General features: G+C 37.6%; 1 protein-coding gene across 1 annotated transcript; it reads left to right on the top strand.

Moving 5' to 3' along the window:
* Positions 1 to 5396: 5396 nt before the first annotated feature.
* LOC127426990 (tubulin polyglutamylase ttll6-like) lies at positions 5397 to 15902 on the top strand. Its single transcript, XM_051674264.1, has 14 exons — positions 5397 to 5488; positions 6138 to 6178; positions 6300 to 6418; positions 6516 to 6646; positions 6750 to 6906; positions 7058 to 7201; positions 7327 to 7412; positions 7517 to 7742; positions 8315 to 8493; positions 10578 to 10766; positions 10907 to 11057; positions 11308 to 11550; positions 13726 to 14011; positions 14130 to 15902. The coding sequence occupies exons 3-14, from the start codon at positions 6398 to 6400 to the stop codon at positions 14372 to 14374; spliced, it is 2058 nt and encodes a 685-aa protein (XP_051530224.1). The 5' UTR covers positions 5397 to 5488; positions 6138 to 6178; positions 6300 to 6397; the 3' UTR covers positions 14375 to 15902.
* Positions 15903 to 16526: the final 624 nt, after the last annotated feature.

Here is a 16526-nt window from a genome sequence, read left to right as displayed (position 1 = left end):
ATCTGAAACTGAAAACTATTGATTTTAAATTATGCTGCATCCACACCACTAGGTGTCAGTGTAAGTCCAAGATGACACATGGACAAAAGTTAATTAGTGCACCTTTAAAGGAATAATCCGGGTTCAATACAAATTCAGCTCAGTTGACAGCATTTGTGGCATAATGTTGATTACCACAAAAATAAATGTCAACTCCTTAGAAAAATCGAGGTTACAGTGAGGCACTTACATTGGAAGTGATTGGGGCCAAGGCAGAAATGTGAAGCTTATAATTTTATAAAAGCACTTTCATTAATTTTTCTGTTAAAACAGCTCAAATTATTTGAGCTGTAAAGTTTTTTAAATCGTAATTGACCTGACGCTTCTGACAAATCCTGTCTTAGCAACTGTTGCCCTGCCGCCATTACTCTGACACCGGTTTGCTATTTTCCAGTGACAGCCTATGGAAGTAATGTTAAAGTACTTTTAAATAGGATTTTATTAAAAAAACAAAAAAACAATTGTAAAACACGTTGTTGCCCAGAGAGGATAGGCTACACCTATTTTTTTATTTTATTTTATATTTTTATTTTTTATTTTTTTATAACCTTTAAATACATCTGGAGAAGAGCACGTTATGGATTAAACTATCAGCTCTCATTCTCAAATGAACATATAACATCTGCAACGATACGGATATTTGCTCCAAGGTAAATTAAAGCTAATAACTGAACGTTAATTAATTAATGTATTGATTCAAGTCATTGTAAAAGCGATAGTAAATACTATTTAAACAGTTCACAGCATCAAAATGAGGGTGGCTCCATATACCTCCATTAAGTCCATTTCTGTATCCCAGATATTTTTATTTTTTATTATTTATTTATTTATTTATTTATTTATTTAAGAAAAGGAGAGACAAGTCTAAATAATTTTTTGTGGTAATCAATATTATGCCACAAATGCTGTCGATTGAGTTTAACTTGTATTGAACTCGGAATATTCCTTTAACAGTTAATCAGTTGCAAACCATGAATCGCACGCAGAACTGATTATACAAATAAAAACATTGCAGAGCCGGACCGAGAACCAATCAGAGCTCAAGAATATGCGAGCGCGAATTGAGATTGGACAGGTTCCCTTGACCTCGTGCTCTCATTTCAGTGTTTAGAGAGCACTTGGCAACATTGAGGGCACGAGAAAATCCGCTGACATTTCCTCTTAACCAGCCATGAAAATCCGTGATCCTGCCCCCCGCTGACACCCGGCAGCCTTTGATAAATACAGCAACAGGTGCGTAACTTATTCCACTGGATTTAAGAGTGAAAATCCACTGTCTATTAGCTGTAATTATTATTATTATTATTTGTAGGAATGTTAGCCGGTTAGCTGGCTTGCCAGTTTTTGAAAAGCGTCCCGTTGCCATGGCATTTGTAAAGGGAAAGTCGTGCGCTGACTTACAACACAAGGAGATCAAGAACGCCATTACTTAGGTTTAGTGTCTTGTAAAATGCTAGAGGTAGTTTAAAATATTTATTAAGGAATAATCTGTTAGTATGAATGTTGTCAAGGTAAAAAAAATAAAGTTGCATTAATACCTTCTGCTTTTAAATTGGTTTAAATACTAATAAAAGTTACACTATGATTACAAATTGAGAATACAAGTTATAGCCTATTATATTACTATAATCCAGGGTGTATTGGGGAAAAAAGTCAAAAGTACACTACATTTTAAAAGTGTGTAATCAGAATAAAGTTACTTTTTATGGATTATAATTACATATGGATTACATTTTCATGACTTTAAAAGAGGTGAAGAGCAAACTGTTTTTGATTTCATGTTTTTTTATTTATTTTATTTATTTATTTATTTATTTATTTTTTCTCCCCAATTTGGAATGCCCAATTCCCAATGCGCTCTAAGTCCTCGTGGTGGTGTAGTGACACGCCTCAATCCGGGTGGCGGAGGACGAATCTCAGTTGCCTCTGTGTCTGAGAAAGTCGATCCGCTCATCTTATCACGTGGCTTGTTGAGCACGTTACCACGGAGACATAGGGCGTGTGGAGGCTTCATGCTATTCTCTGCGGCATCCAAACACAACTCGCCACGCACCCCACTGAGAGCGAGAACCACATTATAGCGACCACGAGGAGGTTAACCCATGTGTCTCTACCCTCCCTAGCAACCGGGCCAATTTGGTTGCTTAGGAAGCCTGACTGGAGTCACTTAGCACGTCCTGGATTCGAACTTGCGACTCCAGGTGTGGTAGTCAGCATCTTTAATTGCTGAGCTACCCAGGCCCCCTGATTTCATGTTTAATAATATTTAATCATTAGTGCAAATTGGTACTTACACCTACAGGAATAGTTTACCCCAAAATTAAAATTCTCTCATCATTTACTCACCCTCATGCCATCACAGATGTGTATGACTTTATCTCTTCTGCTGAACACAAACAAAGTTTTTCAGGAGAATATTTCAGCCACTGTATGTAGATCCTCACAATGCAAGTGAATGGAGATATTTGAATCTCCAAAAAGCAAATTAAGGCAGCATGAAAGTAATCCATATGACTTCAGCGGTTAAATCTACATCTTCAGAAGCGAGAAGATGGATGTTGGTGAGAAACAGATCAATATTTAAGTCCTTTTTTACTATAAATTCTCCTCCCTGCCCAGTAGGTGGCGATATCCACGAAGAATGTGAATCGTCAAAAACAAAAGAAGAAAGTGAAAGTGGAGATTGATAGTTTAAAAGGACTTAAATGTTGATGTTTCTCACCCCCACTTATCATATCACTTCTGAAGATATGGATTTAACCAATGGAGTCTTATGGATTACTTTTATGCTGACTTAATGTAATTTTTAGAGCTTCAAAGTTCTGGTCACCAATCACTTGCATTGTATGGACCTACAGAGCTGAAATATTCTTCAAAAATCTTCATTTGTGTTCTGCAGAAGAAAGAAAGTCATACACATCTGGGATGGCATGAGGGTGAGAAAATGATGAGAGAATTTTCATTTTTGGGGGAACTATCCCTTTAAAGAGAAAGTACCGAATTTTAGGATGTGTTCTACAAATCAATGTAAATGCTTGTAAATAGTATAAATTATGCATTAAACAAAAAATGTATATATACATATTTGTTGATGGAATATATGAATTTGTATATTTTTTAAATGTTACCATATTTATGAAAAACAAAAAACAAAAATAATATTCCTAGTAATATGTATTTTATAATTTGATTTTTATAATTTGATTTTAATAAAAAAAAACAATAAATTATCTTAGTGATCAGATTAGATTTCCTAAATGTGTAATCTAAAGATTATGTTATTTCTTTAAATTTCAGTTGTGTGATTTGTAATCAGTACCAGATTACATTTCAGAAGTAATCTATACTGCTTATTTGTTTCAGCAACCAGTCACTTTTCTAATCACTTTTGACAAGTATGGAGGATTATCTTTTTCCTCTGATTCGTACTCACCTCCCGGCCTTCATTTTCATGTTCATGTATCAGGTTTAGGTCTCCTGTGTTTCTAATAGGTCACTTGATCTTAAGGTTTCAGTGTGTCAGTATGTAAGTATATCCAGCTTGGGCCACACAGCACAGAAGAGGTGAATTTGTTCCTTTTTGTCAGGGATTACGTGCCGGTTCCCAGACAGACAGCTCACATTGGGGAGGATGACAGCCTTCTGTTGGACAGACATTCTGAAGTGGTGTGGACAGAAGGATTTTCCATCTTAGAGGGTGGCAAGCAGCACTGCTGCCCTCTGTTTGCAGAGTACACAGGTTAGTGTAAAGTGCTCAATCAGTGAATAGAAAATGTAGATTTTATTGTATAAATGGATAGTTAGTTACATTTGTCCAATATTGTCCAAAGGCCATTTATGTAATTCTTCTACCTAATTTCTTGCTATTCTTTGATGGATGATGTTGAAATTGCTCTCATTTAACATTTATTTATTATTTTATTCTTCTTCTAAATATATGGATTGTTGATGAGGAAACAGATTAAAACCCAAACTTTTTATGACCATTTTCGAAATATTTTTTTTTTTTTTTTTTTTTTTTTTTGTAATATTACCCACCAATAAGGTTACAAGGTGGTTTCAATTGAGCTCAGGGCCAAGAGTTCATAGTCAGGATTATCCAGATCACTGGATCAGAATACAGTTACCAAGAGTCTATTGGGATGTCCCACCCCACCCTCTTTCTCCCTTCTAACTGAAACTTGCATTCAAATGTACCTACCATAACTTAATATGTTATTGAGTTATTCTAAGTGATGTCATTTGGTGCTAGATGTGGTAGAAGGTTCTTAATACAAAATAATCAATGTTGTAGGTTTTTAAATCAAATGTTTTGACCTACTGATATTGTCAAAGTACTGAAAATGTGGTTCAGTTTAAAGGAATATTGTGGGTTCGATACAAATTAAGCTCAATCGACAGCATTTGTGGCATTGTGTTGATTACCACAAAGATTAATTTAAACTCTCCTTTTGTTTAAAAAAGCAAAATTGTGTTTACAGTGAGGCACTTACAATGGAAGTGAATGGGGCCAATTTTTTGAGGGTTTAAACAGGAATGTGAAGCTTATAATTTTATAAAAGCAGTTACATTAAATCTGTTAAAACTCATGTATTATTTGAGCTGTAATGTTTAAATTGTCGTTATAGGGTTTGTTGACATTACATCTTCATGGCAGTGAAGTTGTAAAACTGGCTATAACTTTACACAGAAAATGTTAGTAAGTGATTTTATCCAGCTAAAATCATGTTAACACATATTGTTTATGTCTTGTGGCTATACTTTTGAAACGTTTACTTTATTTTAACGTTCACTAATTGGCCACATTCACTTCTATTGTAAGTGCCTCACTGTAACCCAGATTTCTGTTTTCTTTTTTTTTTTTTTTAATCAACGTTATGCCACAAATGCAGCTGATTGAACTTAAATTGTACTGAACCTGGAATATTCCTTCAAGTATTAGGTGACAACCCCTTGTAATGTGGCATGATTCCCTGTTTTCTGCCACACTGTCCATATGATTCTCCTTGGTCTGTTTAGAATGGAATGTTGTTGACAGGAGGGGTACTCATCTGTGGAGGGAAATGAGGGCAGAAACATGATGCTTGGGCTTAGCATTTTGCCCTTCACAAGCAGCACTACCAAAATGGTTGATTGAGTTTCATAGTGGGGATGTGATATCACACAACAATATTAGATGTTTCAGGTCATACGTTTTTTGAACAAAAGCATATTACTAAAACTGAAGTCTCTTTGCCTCGCTCTGTCTTCATCAAATATTTAAGCCTGTTCTCAGAATGGGGACACCAGCAGGGAACACAGAGCCCATGCACTCAGCGAGTGAGGCATGCAGATGTGAGCCTGAGGCAGGCGCAGAGGGAGAGGGCTGGGGAAGTGACACTCACGCAGAGCCCTGTAACACACCAATCCCTCTATCTGCAGTGAACAAGAAGAAAAAGAGAAGGAAGAAGTAAGACATTCCTATTTATTTATATAGCCTACATAATAAGATATTACTGTTGAGGTACAGGAGCTGCAGGATTAACTGTTGTTGTAATTAAATGTGAAGTTTGGGAAGGTAAGGGGCAGTTCACACAGGATGCGTTCATGCATTCATCTATGCTATTTTTTAACTGTTGTTCTATATAAAATAGACAACTTTCTAGACGTCTGTGTGCAAGATAATATCTTCAGTGTCTCGCATTACACTTTTAAAACACTTTTTATTCAAATTATAGGGATAGATCACCTAAAATGAAAATTCTGCAATCATTTACTCACCCTTGTGTTGTTAGAAGCTTGTATGACTTTCGTTCTTCCATGAAACACAAAAGCAGATATTAGGCAGAATATTAGGGGCCGACAACCTCAGTCACAATTCACTTTCACATTTCTGGTGAACAATTCCTTTAACTGAAGTTCAACTTTTAAAAACGTTTCTTGAGACACCTGGGTTGTGTTCCATTCAGCTGCGCTGCATCTAGCTGTTTGTAACTAAAGAATGTGTGCTGGTTGCACAGCTCTTAAGTTGTCTCTAGATGTGAAGAGGATAACAAGGGAGTTTTTAAATTCCAGAACAATGCACAGGACTGTCTGTTTGTCCTCTTTCTCTCTTTCAGATGTCTGTGGATAAATCTCACCAACTGCAAATATGAGAGTGGTGAGTTTTTGCTCTTATAGTGAAATTTTCACTGTAAACACTGGTGGATACAGTTATCAAAATGACTAAACATGGGTGTCTATGCAGTTGCATGCTCTGAGTGTCCTCTCCTCTTTTTAAGTGCACCGTGCTGCTCGCAGATATGGGTTACGAGAGGCTGCAGAGGGAGAAGACTGGACCCTGTTTTGGACAGACTGCTCTGTCTCACTAGATAGGGTCATGGATATGAAGCGCTACCAGGTTTTCATCCTTCTCTTGTCGGAGTACCATTCAATTTCACTTGTCCCTCTTTAAATTGTTTTACAAAATGTCACCACTTCTATTGTCCCCCACACAGAAAATCAACCATTTTCCTGGCATGAATGAAATCTGCAGGAAGGACTTGCTTGCACGAAACATGAACCGTATGTTGAAACTCTTTCCAAAGGACTACAACATTTTTCCTCGCACATGGTGCCTCCCTGCAGAGTGAGTCTCTTCAAGGTCAATCATGCAATTGAGCAAAACTAATTTTTGGGGGTGTCAAATAAAAGGTTTTTTTTTATTATTTCCCTCTCTCAATGTCCTTCAGTTATAGTGATTTCCAAGCTTATAACAGAGCCAAAAAGCACAAGACTTACATCTGCAAGCCAGACTCAGGTTGCCAAGGCCGTGGTATCTATCTAACCAAGTCAAGCAAGGACATTCGGCCAGGAGAAGACATGATCTGCCAGGTGTACATATCCAAGGTAAAACACTGTTCATGAGGCTAACATCCACCAAATAAACTCTTTACTTTCCAGAAAACGTTTTATGTTTATCATAATGCCACAAAATTCCCTCAAAGATTTAAACATATGGAAAGACTTTGATTATTTCTTATTGCCTTAATTTAAATAGCCTTTCATCATTGAAGGATTCAAGTTTGACCTGCGCATATATGTGCTAGTGACCAGCTGTGACCCCTTCCGTGTCTTCATGTACAATGAGGGACTAGTTCGTTTCTGCACCACTCAATACAATGAGCCAACTGGCAGCAATTTGGTAAGAGGCACTAAAGATACTGAAGCATTGCTTGTATAAAAATACTGACTCTAAATTAAGTTACCTTCATTCTTTATTTTATTTATTTATTTATTTTTTACCTTTTTATGCAACGTCATCTACAGGAAGATGTTTGCATGCACTTAACCAACTATGCCATCAATAAGCATAGTGAAAACTTTGTACGAGACGAAGACACAGGTAGCAAACGGTAATCTATATGTTTTCAGATTTGGTGTTCATCTGTTGTTCTTGGAAACTTTGTTGTTATTATTAATTTTTTTTATTTTATTTCTTGCCACTTTGTCCTCATAGGAAACTCTCCAGCTTCAAGAAGCACATGGAAACCATGAGCTATGATGCAGAGAAGATGTGGGCAGACATTGAGGATGTCATTATTAAGACACTAATATCAGCTCACCCCATTCTCAAACACAATTACCACACCTGCTTCCCCAACCATGCATCTGGCAGCGCCTGCTTTGAGATCCTGGGCTTCGATGTGCTACTGGACCATCGGCTTAAACCTTGGCTTCTTGAGGTTTGAGCTCCTTTTGTGGCTTGTTTTTGTTTTTCTCCTTTTGATAGCATTTTCTTTGGTAACACTTTACAATAAGATTCTATTTGTAAATATTAGTAAATTCATTATGTATCATGAACTAACGATGAACAATATTTTAACCGCATTTAATAATCTTGATTAATTTTATGTGAAAATACAGTTGTTCATTGTTTATGTTAATGTTAATGTATACAACTTTTAATTAGGGGTCCAAGCACTGAAGGTGTTGGAACCCTATTGTATTTGAACTGTTTTTCTTATTATTTTAAAAATGTAATAGTATGTTGAAATTAACATTTACACAGATTAATAAGTGCTGAATTGTTCCCTGATAGTTTATGTTAACTAATGTATTTGTCTAATGTTACCTAACACAACCATTTTAAGTGTTACTGCGTTTTTAACAGGCCACCCTAAATTCAGTGTAAATCATTTCCATTCACATCCAACTTCCTGATGAATCTAAAGTTAAGTAATTGATTTTAACATACTAGCTATCTGCCTTTGCAGATTGCTTTTGCACAATGCAGACTTAAAAATTGTGTGTTTAGGTCAACCATTCCCCCAGCTTCACCACAGACTCCCGTTTGGACCGGGAAGTGAAGGATGGCCTGCTGTATGACACTTTAGTGTTGATTAACCTGGGGGCCTGTGACCGCAGGAAAATCACAGAGGAGGAGAGGCGTCGGGTAAAAGAGAGACTCCAGCAGAACCGCTCTAGAGAGGCCAGGTACCACACAGCGCAGAGACAGACCACATCCATACTTAAATATAGTAATGTGGTTATACAGTTGTGCTCAAAAGTTTGCATACCCTTGGGGAATTGGTAATATATGTACCATTTTTAAAGAAAACATGAGTGAGCAAGCAAAACACATTTATTTTATTTCTTATGGGATTCATATTGAACTGTAGGTTATAACAGAATGGCACAATCATAAAACAAAACATGGCAACAATGAAAATAATTTCTGCATACCCTTAGTTCTTAATACTGTGTATTGCCCCCTTTAGCATCAATGACAGCATGCAGTCTTTTGTAATAGTTGTCTGTGAGGCCCCAAATTCTTGCAGGTGGTATAGCTGCCCATTCGTCTTGGCAAAATGCCTCCAGGTCATGCAAAGTCTTTGGTCGTCTTGCATGAACCGCACGTTTGAGATCTCCCCAGAGCGGCTGGATGATATTAAGGTCAGGAGACTGTGATGGCCACTCCAGAACCTTCACCTTTTTCTGCTGTAACCACTGGAGGGTCAACTTGGCCTTGTGCTTAGGGTCATTGTTGTGCTGGAAAGTCAAAGAGCGTCCCATGCGCAGCTTTCGTGCAGAAGAATGCAAATTGTCTGCCAGTATTTTCTGATAACATGCTGCATTCATCTTGCCATCGATTTTCACAAGATTCCCCATGCCTTTAGAGCTCACACACCCCCAAAACATCAGTGAGCCACCACCATGCTTCACAGTGGGGATGGTATTTTTTCACTATAGGCCTTGTTTACCCCTCTCCAAACATAGCGCTTATGGTCTCGTCACTCCACATTACATTGTGCCAGAAGCTGTGAGGCGTGTCAAGGTGTTGTCGGGCATATTGTAACTGGGCTTTTTTGTGGCACTGGCGCAGTAAATGCTTCTTTCTGGCAACTCGACCATGCAGCTCATTTTTGTTCAAGTATCATCGTATTATGCTCCTTGAAACAACCACATCGTCTTTTTCCAGAGCAGCCTGTATTTCTCCTGAGGTTACCTGTGGGGTTTTCTTTGTATCCCAAACAATTCTTCTGGCAGTTGTGGCCGAAATCTTTCTTGGTCTACCTGACCTTGGCTTGGTATCAAGAGATCCCCGAATTTTCCACTTCTTAATAAGTGATTGAACAGTACTGACTGGCATTTTCAAGGCTTTGGATATCTTTTTATATCCTTTTCCATTTTTATAAAGTTCCATTACCTTGTTATGCAGGTCTTTTGACAGTTCTTTTCTGCTCCCCGTGGCTCAGTATCTAGCCTGCTCAGTGCATCCACGTGAGAGCTAACAAACTCATTGACTATTTATACACAGACACTAATTGCAATTTAAAAAGCCACAGGTGTGGGAAATTAACCTTTAATTGCCATTTAAACCTGTGTGTGTCACCTTGTGTGTCTGTAACAAGGCCAAACATTCAAGAGTATGTAAACTTTTGATCAGGGCCATTTGGGTGATTTCTGTTACCATTATGATTTAAAAAGGAGCCAAACAACTATGTGATAATAAATGGCTTCATATGATCACTATCCTTAAATAAAAGACAGTTTTTTTGCATGATCAGTCATATTTTAAAAATCAATGCCAAAATTTCACAATTTCTGCCAGGGTATGCAAACTTTTGATCACAACTGTATAATGACTGTTTAGTAACTTACATCCTTCAAAAACAGAAGTGAATAACTACTCTAAATCATGGTTGTACTTTAAGCTGTGCTTTAAGCCGTGCATTATAATTCTGTAATTATTTACTCACTCTAATGTATTCCGTGGAACACAAAAGGAGATGTTAGGCAGAATGTTAGCCTCAGTCACCATTCACTTTCATTGTATGGTCAATATAATGGAATGGTGACTGAAGCTAACATCCTGCCTAACATCTCCTTTTGTGTTCCACAGAAGTAAAAGAAGTCATATGGGTTTGGAACAACATGAGGGGGGAGTTAGTGATGACAGAATTTAAATTTTTGCGTGAACTCACTCTTTAATTGTGTGCTTTACTACATAAACGGCAGCTCACATATTACTCCAGAGGCTTAGGAGAGTTACTGCCATGTGTGTTGTGTGTTTTAAGGAGTGAGGAGCTTCGCCAGTCACAGGCTGCTAGTATGGAGCAGATGCAGAGATATGAGGCAAAACATATGGGTGGATTCCGACGGATCTTCCCTCGAGAGGGAGGCGAAAAATATGACAAGTATTTTCAACACAGCATCTCTCTCTTCCAGGAGACTGCAGCCTCCAAAGCCAGGGAGGAGTGTGCCAGGTATGCACAAATTGCCTACATTTATTGATGATTAATATAGTTACACTTAATACATAATACACTTACAGTAACACAGCTACACTTAATTTTAGACAGCACCATTGTGAGGAAAATTTAATGCAAAATGTGTATGTCTGTAGGCAGCAGCTGCAGGACTTGCGTTTGAAGCAGGAACAGAAAGAATGGGACAAGAAGGGATCACGTAAACGGGATCTTCAAGGTGAATCTGCTGGAGAAAGAGCAAAACCAAGAAGAATTCCAGTTCAGCCCACACACCTTAATCCTAATTCTGTGAGTCTTTCTAATTCAGACTGCATGATTTTGTATGTCTAAAATAAAATGTTTCTCTTGAATTTAATCTAATTTTTAATTGACGCTTTAAAAATTATTTTGAATATATGCATAACTTCTTTGCTTGACTAACATTACACAATTCTTTTGACCCACCACCAGAGGGAGCCTGTTGTCTATGTTTGATTAACAACAACTCTCAAAGAACTTGTAACTTATGAGTTCCATTTGGTGCAATTCATTTCACTAGGTGCCAACTATGCTGGAGCATCTCCCCTTGAGGGATGGCACACCTGTTGCTCTTGACCTGTTAGAGGAAGAGGAGGAGGCAGAGAGAGTCAGTGAGCTTCACCAAAGAGAGACTCTGCTGCTGAACATGGGTGTGGTTAACCAGGTGCGCCAGCTTCTTCAAAGTGCCAATTACCCTACTGAACCAATCAACCACTCACATGAACAAGCCTACTTTCCCCCCCACTGTAGACATGACCACAAGGTATGTAAAAACAAAACAAAAAAAGGGCAAAAAAATCAATAAATAAAAAAAGAGTTAAAGCTATGCATTTTATATCAAGAGGTGGAAAACATTAAGGAAATACTCTAGCAAATTGCTTGCAATGATTCTTGAGTACAGGGACAAAACTGAAATGTTTGTTTAAAAGTTTGTGTCCAGGAATTGTTTTGGATTTATATGTTCAGAGATTAACATGTTGAGAGGCAGGGGCATAGATTCCAGGGGGGATGGGGGTTGTTTTCATTTTTGGGTGGTAACTCCCCCAATATTTATACCATGATCAATGGAAACATGTAAATTCTTCACACTGTAACCCCCCAGTGTTCAAGCCAAATCTATGCTCTTGTTCAGAGGTATTCACCTATATTTGGGTGCAATTCCATGTTTCCGTTTTCTATCAGAATGTGAGTTTTTGCCGTGTCTATCATTCAATATAATGTAATAATATAATAAAAGATAATGGGTCAAATTTGTATTATTTATATTGAGATTACAGGATGGTTTCAAACTGATTTACAGCTTCATCTACTAAATTGTCACCATGGTCAGACTGTTGGTGTTGACAAATGTAATCAAATTTTGCCTGTCCCACATGTACTAAATGCAGTAGCCTTTTTTTTCTGGTGTTGCTAGCTGCTCATAAGCCCTACATAATTATATAAAATAATAATAATAATAATTATCTAAAAATCGTATGTGAGCTATAAACTCACACAAAGCAAAGTATGGAAAGAGGACCTTCAGAATGAAGGCTAACTTTGATAAAAATGTTTTCATAAAAATCTGACAGTGTTGACAAAAAGTAGGGGCCCAGCTGTGAAACGTTTTAAAAGAGGTATATATTTTTTGGAAGATGCTATTTTTTACCCACCCAACCCTGGTGCAAATAATTGTAGATACTAATTGCACCCTGTTGCAAATAGTGTCAGATACTATTTGCACCAATATTTACAATACAGTATATGACCCTAACTGCAGTGTGTTTATTGTGTTTATTTAGAGTCCCACAGATGCACTTCATTAACCCCTACCCCTAAACCTAACCTTAACCTTCTCTTCAATTACCTTTTTTTTTTTTTACTACAGTAACCAGTTTCACTGTGATATTTTGCTGTAAATTTACAGTAACATCAAAATTAACCATGGTTACTATATTAACGACATATTAATGTAGTAACACCATGGTTAATTGCATTATAACTATGGTTTCTGCCAAAAAACATGGTTACTACAATATTACTATAGGAATACAGTGATGCAATTTACACAAAAGCAATGCCAAGCCACGGGAACGAGTGTGATCAACAGACCCCGCCTCCAGATCAAACTCTTCTCTGTACTCATTGACATTCATCATGACCAAATCACCGTGATGAAATCAACATTTATATTCAGTTTATCTATTATTTTAAGTAGTATTCAAGGTGATATTACATGTGGAAACAGGAAATCGGGTGGGGAAAAGAGTGGGAAAAAACACGGATTCAAACTGCGGTCGCTAGTACAACAGTACACATTCACACACCATCTTTACACCGCATGCCACTGCAGTGACACCTATTGTCTTGTTTGTCGTATATTCCTGTGGTTTCAGCAGACTATTGGGGTGCAAATAGCTGCACTGTGTGGCAGATGCTATTTACACCGGTATGCAGTAATATCGACACTCCATAGCGATACGGTTTATTTATGATTTAAGATATACATCTTTATATTTTGTTTTCTATATTTTCTGTTATTTTCTTTATGTATCTTTTACAAATTTTTTGCTTAATATATTTCAATCCATATGAAGTATTGAGTTATATAAGGATAGGTGGTTTCACTAGTAGTAAGTGATAATGTAATGTCATAATTTCGATAGAAATAAAATGAATAATAATAATAATAAAATAAAGATATAATCAAATTGTACATTTGTGTTAAAAACAATCTAGTGATCATCTCTTATTTTTTTCTGAAGCAGAATTGATGTGATTTTAAAAAACTAAACAAAAAGTTGTGGGACTAAACTAAAGTTGTGGGACATGTTTTGAACGGACAATTTTGGACAATTATCAAATGTTTGTGCATTGAATGTCCGCTGAATGTTACTGTACGTGGTGTACTAATGGTGTACATACGTAGGTCTCCTGATACATTGCTGTCTCTTCCCAGTTGGACTCCCTTGCGGAGATTTCATGGAGGCAGAAGAACCTTTACACCATGATGCATCAGCAGGTGTCTACAAAAGCCAAACCCTATCTGCAGTATGTGCATTCCCATCCACTGCAAAATAGAAATCCCTGGCCCTCCCTGGAACAAGGGCTGCTCCAGCCGGCCCAGACTGAGCCAGGTAGTTTGAAACACTGTGCAGTGGAGGAAATGGCAGCATCAAATACAGAGCGCCAGGCATCTTCTATTCTAACGAAGGCTGCAAGTGCTCAGCGGATACCTTGGACAAGTGAATAGCTTTTTGAGTCCTCTGTCTTTTGGTTATTTATTTCCATATCATAAAACTACAGAAGGAATTCTTCATAGGAAATAACACTTCTCTTTATTTTGTCCACTCTGCTTCACAGTTAATGGCTCTTTCACTTGGCGTCAGGGCAGTATGAGCTCCTCTTTGGCCGAGTCAAGAGCAAGAGCGTCAATGTTAGGAGTGCCTCCACTCATTCCAGGGCGACTGCAGGCTGCCACAATGTTCCATGACCCCAAAGCTCTGTACGTCATTTCCACCCCTGCTCCCATTGTACCGAGGCCACACCTCTCCCACACCCTTCGCAGGGCCCCTCGCAGAGTTGCCCCACATGAGCACGGCCACTGACACAGGACTTGTCCTTGCTCAACATGACCAAGTGCTCAAAAGTGAATCACAGATGTGAAATTTGAACTTGTGCATTCACTACCTGTCTTCCATACTTGAAATTTAAAATATCTCTTTTTCCATGCTCAGTTTAAATTAAAGCCATTTCTCAGTTTTTGTGAATTTAGTTTTTCCTTCAATTTGGTTACAGTTACAAGGTCTTGAAAAATGATTTTGGGCAATGCAATGGACTTGTGCTTCCTGTAAGTAACCATGTATGCTTTTTCCTAGTATGCATCCTTAGTTTAATACAAGCTATAAATTAATGACTTGAATACAAATGAATGTGAACATGCGTTCGTATATCCTTTTTACTTTATACAGCATTTGTAAGCTGAAATGTTTTGTCTTGACTTAAAGTGTTGCACTGAGCCAATGTGAGCTTTTAATAAGCTCTCCTCCTGAAATGGTGTTTTGTTTTCTAATGCCTGAATTTTGCCTGATATTATTTACATCCCCAATTCCGAAAAAGTTGGGACAGAATGAGAAATGCTAAGGTAGTGATTTGTAAATTATATTCACCCTGTGATATATTGAAAGCACTACAACTACACATTATATGGTGTTTTACCTTGTGAATTTCATTGTTTTTTAATGTACAGTAATTTCAAATCAGATGATTGCAACATGCTCCAAAAAAGTTGAGAGAGTTGAGTGTTTACCACAGTGAAACATCAACATTTCTTCTAAAAATATTTAAGCATTTGGGCACTGAAGACACAAGTTTGTTAAGTTTAGAAAGTGGAATTTTCCCCCATTCACAATTGTATGGTGTGCTTCATAATGCACCACATATTCTCAGTTGGAGATGGTCAGGTCTGCAGGCAGGCCAATCCAGCACCCGCACTCTCTGTTAGCCTATTAATAATAATATCTAGGATTTAGATGTAGGTAATTTATATTGCCTTCTTCTGACAGTTATTTAACACAGCAAACATCCCTTCTCTTGCTGTTTTAAATAGCCTACATTTTTTCTTTTTCTTGAATGATTAAATGCTCTGTTCTGCCATCATTATTGCTTAATGATTTTTGCGTAGTGTCCCATCTGCAGCTGTCGCTTAAAGTCGCTATTATTCTGTTTCCATTCCACATCTGTAAACTCTTTTAAGGACAATTCTCACCCACCTGTCTTTACTTCATAGTACTGGCATCCAAAGATGTCTGCGGTTAGACTGGAGGAGGAATGAGCATGAGGCAAATACCCATTTGTCAGACAGGGTATTAGACGCTATGCTTCTAATTCTTCGTTTGCCGAATAGAGTGAGTAACATAAGAAGAAAGCTTTTCTAGCAAAAACGACAATAACGGTTTTTGGTGCCATTCTCACTTTCTCAGCCTTTCTCCGTTTCTTCAGAACGCAATGCTGAGGCTCTTCGCATGCGCGGTAGTTTTGTTCGTAATACATGTAATGCACATGCAAACAAATATTTGTATCGGATTGCAAAGTTTAAGAGACATATAAACAGTACATAAGGAATCTGTAATCGGATTAGGCTAGTGCATGTAAACATTAGGCTAGTGCATGTAAATTAGGCTAGTGCATGTAAACATTAGGCTAGTGCATGTAAACATTAGGCTAGTGCATGTAAATTAGGCTAGTGCATGTAAACATTAGGCTAGTGCATGTAAATTAGGCTAGTGCATGTAAACATTAGGCTAGTGCATGTAAACATTAGGCTAGTGCATGTAAATTAGGCTAGTGCATGTAAACATTAGGCTAGTGCATGTAAATTAGGCTAGTGCATGTAAACATTAGGCTAGTGCATGTAAACATAGTGAAGTCTGAGGGATCCGAGATCACGCACATTAAAAAGTGGTTTTCGATTCCTTGAAACTTTTACCTATATTGTGCACTGTAGGGGGTGAAATGCCCAGAATCCTTCCAATTTGTCTTTGGTTAATATTGTTCTCAAAGTGCTGGATTATTTGCTGAAGCATCTGTTGGGAAACTGACAAGTCTCCAATGATCCCTATATACCATGACAAGATTGCCTCACCTGTTTAACATCTCCTGTTTCACATCGCCTTATTATTTTGAACTCGTCAAATTGTTATTAGTCTTAAATTGCCCCTGTCGCAACTTTTTTGGAGTGTGTTGCAATCATCTGATTTG

This window comes from Myxocyprinus asiaticus, chromosome 36, assembly GCF_019703515.2.
Source record: "Myxocyprinus asiaticus isolate MX2 ecotype Aquarium Trade chromosome 36, UBuf_Myxa_2, whole genome shotgun sequence".
In the NCBI taxonomy this organism is placed as follows: Eukaryota; Metazoa; Chordata; class Actinopteri; order Cypriniformes; family Catostomidae; genus Myxocyprinus; species Myxocyprinus asiaticus.
Note: the sequence above shows the minus strand (reverse complement) of the source record. Positions and strands in the feature narration are given on the sequence as shown.